Source organism: Mercenaria mercenaria, chromosome 2 (genome assembly GCF_021730395.1).
Source record: "Mercenaria mercenaria strain notata chromosome 2, MADL_Memer_1, whole genome shotgun sequence".
Classification (NCBI taxonomy): domain Eukaryota; kingdom Metazoa; phylum Mollusca; class Bivalvia; order Venerida; family Veneridae; genus Mercenaria; species Mercenaria mercenaria.
The window spans coordinates 40,700,219-40,707,045 of NC_069362.1; the positions used below are offsets into that span (position 1 = coordinate 40,700,219).

A 6,827-nucleotide genomic window follows, 5' to 3' on the forward strand; every position below is an offset into this window, starting at 1 on the left:
GTCCGCAGTTAAAACTCAATTTATCAAACATTTCCGAACCTGACTTTCCTTTTTTTTGTAACTTTAATTTTCTTATTAACAATCTACGGCGCAATTGTGGCAATATGAAAAGTCTTCTTTTCCGATCGTTTAAAGAACTGTTACATACTATCAATATTAATTATTAAAAATACTGCTATTCTAAAGCAGGTATGTATAAATGCTTATCTTTGATTCAATCTATAAAATAATATCATGCTACTTTAAAGATAAACGTTATTCTGTAAAAATGTAAGTTCTCTAAGAGAAACTATTCTTAATACTGTCAAAAATGTGTTTTATTGTTACAATATTAACCTGTCACTAATTGTCTTGCAGATGGGAATATACCATTCGAGGGTAAATGATTTTGGCGGTAGCGAGGCTGTGTTTATTAATCCTTAAGATTGGTGGCGGCAAGTGATTAAGCCTTTGTTACCAGTGCAGATCAAGATCATGGTCTGCTCTGTTAGCTATTCAGTCAGTATATTTTCATTGAACATCTCTCCGAATAATGATGGACCAGTCCGTTTTAGAAATTAAGCAGGGTAAAGGTAAATATGGTTGGAAACACGTTGCTCTGTTTCAGACTTGGGTTTGTTCATAATTTCTATAATAAACATCATATGCGTCATTTGCGGTAAGATTGCAATTTATTGTAGCGTGAATGACTTTAATCTTCAAACAGGTAGAGCAAAAAAGTTTAAAAATATAGGACATGCAGAAACTGAAACAGTGCTTAACCTTATAAACTAAATAGTATATCTTCTCTATACATCTAGTACTTACAAAACATGAGGAATATTTAACATTGGATTCCAAACATTAAATATGCCATTTAATTCCGTTTTTTCGTAAAACGATCGTGACGAAAACCATAAAGAAAACTACAAATATAAACTGTGAGACTGAAAGTGTTTTTGTAGTGTTCTGTTGAAATACCGTTGGTAAGGTCATGTTTATAGGCATTGTGTATTCATCCTGAATATCATTGGTATCTAACAAAGCTTTCCTCCAGCCATTGCGGAGTATCCTACTTAACTCCTTCCGAACCGTTTTATAGTTGGGGTTAAACGCCCGATTCACGTTCTCTTCCGGATCTATCAAATGGTCATACAGCTCAACTCCAGCAGATTTTGTCCATACAGGTTTAACCCTAGGTGACTTTTTGAAGCTTGGCCATTCCGTATAACGATATCTATTTGTCCTTAGGGAGTATCCCATGAATTTGCCCCTGGGATACTGCGAGAATGCTGCAACTCTTAAAGGTTTATTTGGCACGTTTAGTAATGGTAAAATGCTTAAACCTTCGCGACATGATTGCATGTTAACTGAATTCTTCAAGCACTGTGGTAACGGTGTCAGTCCAGCAGCTTCCACTAGAGTTGGAAATAAATCTACAAATTCTACAAGAGAGTCACTTCTTATTCCTTTGTTTGTTTTTCCAGGAATATGTATCATCATTGGCGCATGTGTAGATAGTTCGAAGTTTGTCTGTTTACACCATTCTCCATGCTCACCGAGTGAATACCCATGGTCTCCAATAAAAGAAATTATTGTATTATCAGACAATTCCAAAGTATCTAATTCTTTCAAAATGCGACCAATTAGAGAATCGATCCATGTAACTGAACTGTAGTATGCCCGTCGTAATGACAAAACATGATCGTCCGGAAGTGTTGTGTTGATTTTTCCACCGCCTTTGAAAGCAATGTCTTTATAATGTATCAGTCGTTTAAACTGATACCATGCTACATTCGGCATGTTGACAGGGGCATGCGGGTTGTCTGGTAGTTTGACTTCTGGGTAATACTTAAGATATGATTCCGGGAACACAAATGGTAAATGTGGCCTACGAAAGCCTACTGCTAGGAAAAATGGTCGCTTATCCGTGTCCCTATCTAATGCGAGTCTGCGGATTGTGTGAATAGCATGGTTGGTTGTCTGTTCGTCCAATAAAGGCTTAGAATAAAGTTCTTCTTCAGGAATTGCAGCCCAACTTATCGATAGGTTTTCAAAATTACTAATTCCGTGATAATAAGGTTCAGACCAAGAAATAGGATCATCTCCGTCTGAATGTTTTCCTTTAGCATGAAAAATCTTTCCCATACCCAAAGATCTATATCCATGCATTTTGAAATACTGAGGTATTGTCGTAAAGTTACCTCCCTTTTGTCTAAAGGATTTTCCGCATTTATACACGTGTGTGGTATCTGGTCTGCGCCCGGTTAACAGTGATGCCCGGCTTGGTCCACAAAGAGCTTGTTGAACGTAAGCACGCTCAAGCACTAAGCTCTTAGAAGCAAGGGAATCTAGATATGGTGTATGCATTTTTGGAGAGACGTATGGGGGATAACTCTTGCTATTATACACTCCTATTTCCGGTCGCATATCGTCTGATACTAAAAATAGAATATTCATTTTACCACAACAGCACCGAAATTCTAAAAGTACTAAAAGTATTAATATGTTTTTTCCAGTCATATTTAAGTATTCCCAAGCGTTTATGTATATCCAAATAACACTGCTGTTAGACTGCAGTTTAGCACATTATTGTTCCATATTCGCTGTAAATCACACAAACGACTATAAATACAGCCATTATTAATCGTTACAACATACAAAATATTTGTTCTGTAAAGTAAGATTAACAATTATTTCAGTGCAAATCGATATGCTTAACAAGACAGTAAGCTACTAAAATATTAAATAAATAAAATACTAAAATATACTACATTTACTCTTTATGGTAGAATTTGACCTCTACGCTTGATAAATTCTAATGAAAACAAAATGGTAATTTGACAATACATTTAAAACGTTTATAGTCTTTTTCTGAAATTTTGTAAACTTTATATATGTTGTAAATATTTAATTGATCGTCACTTATATTTAACAATGCTCATAATTTATATAAATGCATTTTTTTTATTAAATTGTCAGCCCTATCCTACTTTTAAAATTTAAAATGCACTTATTCAAAAAGTTCTTAAGTACGGTCCCGGGGTTAGCGATGAATTAGTAATATACTTTTAGACGGTCTTGTTATTTAAATATGTAATGTTTAAAAAATCAGTATGATTCAATACCATCCGTGCGAAAATGGGGTAATGACTGAAAGGCGTAAAAAATATGTTTGTTTCCGGTATCCCGACCTACCCTAAATTTTTGGCCCGAGCCTAAATGTTTTTATGGCCTTGGAGAATATTTTTTTCAACTTTTTAACAAAAAGATGCAAAACTGCACTTTTTATGCTTTAAGCATGGCCAGTGATGTTAGAAATCAACTTACTGATGCTTTAAAGGCATAACCCCTTATTTGTAATCATTTTTGACAAAAAAATAATTTCCAAAAAGTCTCCCTTAATAAAAAAAAAATTCCAAAAAAAAAACAACCTACCTACCCTAATTTTTTTAGCATGTTACCGGAAACAAAGAATTTTTTTAGGCCTAATTATTAATTGTAACAGCGAAAACTGTATATGTTAAGATGTGGGTTCGATATACGGAATAGGCGCTATAATATCCGTGATTGGACTTAATTACGCATGAACAAATCAGCATGTTTTTAATTGGCATGTCTTTAGTCAATGGAACGTTTAAGCTATACCCAGCCGCAAAGATCTAAGGTATTAACTTATAAAATTCAGAAAAATAATTATCATGTTTTTATTTAATGAAAGAGGTAAGTGTTAAGATTTATCACACCGCTAAGATGTAAGGAATTAATTACATAAATTGTTTTTACTCAAAAAATGATATTTATTTATTTATTTATTTATTTCAGTCTCTTCCATTTACAAACTATAAGTATATACAAATATACAACACAACATTAAAACATATGTAAATGGCCATTCAATTTTAGAATTATAAGAGACATATAAAACGGTAAAAAACAATACTACAAACATTAAAATCCACCAGATGACTTAAAACAGTACACACAATGTATTTATATGTATAAGCATGAGTGTGCTCGTGTGTGTAAATGCATGTGTGCTTGTGTGTGCTTTTTTGTGTGTGATTGTTTGTGCGTGCTTGCGTGTGTTGGTGAGTGTATATCCATTACTTAAAAAGTATGCAGACAAGTGTGTGTTTGTGTGTCTTTTTTTGTGTGTGTGATTGTTTATGCGTGCTTGCGTGTGTTGGTGAGTGTATATCCATTACTTAAAAAGTATACAGACAAGTGTGTGTGTGTGTGTGTGTGTGTGTGTGAGATAAAGTTACCTCAGAGTGTACTAATACACTAAGTGTGGAAGTCAAATCCATATTTAATGAAAACGTGACAGTCACATTCCATAAAATATTATGGAATGATATTTCAAACAAAAATAAGAAATGAATGTAACATGAATGATTATTGTTCAATACATTAAATACAAAAAAAAAAAAATACATGCATTCTTTGTATTGCGTTATACATTATTAATTCTGATAAGAGTTTATTAAACTTTATTTTGCTTATAGTCATGCAAATAGTAAGAAAATACTGGAGACTTGAGATGCGATTCAGTACCCTTAAAATGCACCAGAACTCGCCATTTATGATCCTGTTTTAATAAAATTTCAGGGGGAGCTCCCCCTTACCCCCCTTATGGGAGGGGGATGCCCCCTCCCGTACCTACCCCCGCCCCCCACCCCACCACCTCGCGGCCCCAATATCAAACACCTTCCGACGCCCCTGTATATATACAATCGTATTTTATTCTATAACTTTTCAGATTTTAAGATTTGTATTACATTGTAACTTATTTCTTATTATGGGAGATATAGATAGACGAAATAATATGAAAGTGTGTGGCTGTAGTAATATCTTTTTTTTCAGTCAAATAAGTACATGTATAAACTATCTTATACACACAATATATGATGTTTACATAAGCAAATCTGGACCGGAACATTGTTTCTGTTGACACCGACTCTAGGAATCCACTGGCAAAGCTACATACTATTTTATCATTCTGACGACGTATGTTATTGCAATGAAATCTACTTTAACATGACAATAACAATTACAAAATTAAAATCATTGAAGTCATGGAACGTACCTTTGAAATGAATACAAATGTATTAAAGGTGGATAATCAGATTTTGGCCATGTAACGGATTTGTTCGAAACTTTAGCATCTGATCATTTACACTCATTTATGTTCACTTAACACTTAATACAAATTAGATTTTCACTGGAGGTATTTTTAAAATTTCATTTTCCTATCCTGGTTGCCCAACCAAGATAGAGTTATTTTATCATAAGTATAAATTTGATAAACATACTTTGCCTAAGGAAATGTATAAATATTAGACATATTGTAATATATTTGTAAAATATTTGCATTAAAAATTATGTATTTAGATGGAATTCATTAGAAACGCAAGTTTGAAAAATTATTATTACCTCCCTTTCCCTATCTTGGTTGCGCAACCAAGATAGATTGGAAATAAATGAATTCAGGAGCTACACACAGCTTTTAAACTTGCATTTTGGTTCAGATTGTTCAATAGTTGATATGTCTATCAAATGCAAATGTAAAACTAGACATTGTAACGAAATAAAAAGAAATACCCAGCTTTTTATATACTTTCATATTGAAGGGGAGTAATTACAAAATTTTATAAAAATAATAAAATATACATTTCAGATAGGAATCTAACTCTATGTAATCGGTCTTTTTGTTCCTTAAATAATTCTCTACCAGAATATACAAAAAGTAAAAAATGTCATTAAATGTTGTTTAAATGTGATTGACCACCTTTAAAATGATTATATACTTAAGAAATAGTTTTTTTTAGCAAAAACGTGTTTTAACTCTATGAGTTTTTCTACGTCGGGCGCAATAATTTCACGAGGGCGCAGCCCGGAGAAATCATTTTATTCGACGAATAAGCACCCGAACGTATAAATAGTGTTAAAACACGATTTTGCTATGAATCATGTAAACTATATCGATTGAAATATATCTTTTATTATAAAATTAAAATAGAACTATTTATTGGTGGTCCTGACGCTCCTTTATTTATACACGTCAGAACTGAAATGATAATACGTCTTGCGGAATAGTTCCATTATGATGGCGAATTATTCTGCCCAGTTAATAACCAACTCCTTGTATGTAAATTGATTAAGACAGTTATGTTATGTAACATACCGTTTTTTTTACATGTTTTTAAGAAGGAATATTTGATCAAATTTCAAAGTGCCTTTTCTCAATGCGTACATGGCCAACGCGAAATCAGCAGTATCGTTGTGATGATTTAAACATTGCTTCGGATATTAGAATGTTTAAAGACAGAAACTACCGGTATCTGAGAATAAAACCAAGCCGGCAATGTTAAGCTACAGCGCGACCACTTTGCTGCTTTGAGTAGTTAAAGGCATGATGTGGTTCTAATCTAATAAGGTTAAGCAAAGCATGTTGATTTCCGTAATCTAGAGACGATTCTATAAAATAAATTCACAAACGTGAAACCCAAATATACTAAATTTCATTAAGGATTAGGTAACAAAGACAAAGCATAAACAAAATAACTTCGTTGCGGTTGTTTGCTATTTTTACGTTCTTGAGTTCTATGCCTCCGAAGGAATCTTCAGATCTGTCAACAGTCAGTACAGTCAAACTATTTTCGCTAGAGCTTGATAGGACAAGCAACATGTGTTCGAGATATCAGTAGTACAAGCCAACGTCAAGTATACATTATATAGACCTGACACCGAGTTCGAGCGAGCAAAACTAGTAATTGAATAATCCGAATTCGAGCAAACGAAGTTTGACTGTGCTAGTCTCTATAAAATACGCACCATAGATTTTT

General features: G+C 33.3%; 1 protein-coding gene across 1 annotated transcript; it reads right to left on the reverse strand.

Annotated features, from left to right (window-relative positions):
* Positions 1-843: 843 nt before the first annotated feature.
* Positions 844-2,409, reverse strand: LOC123562143 (iduronate 2-sulfatase-like). The gene has a single exon (XM_045354793.2). The coding sequence runs from the start codon at positions 2,407-2,409 to the stop codon at positions 844-846; it is 1,566 nt and encodes a 521-aa protein (XP_045210728.2).
* Between the last annotated feature and the right edge of the window lie 4,418 nt (positions 2,410-6,827).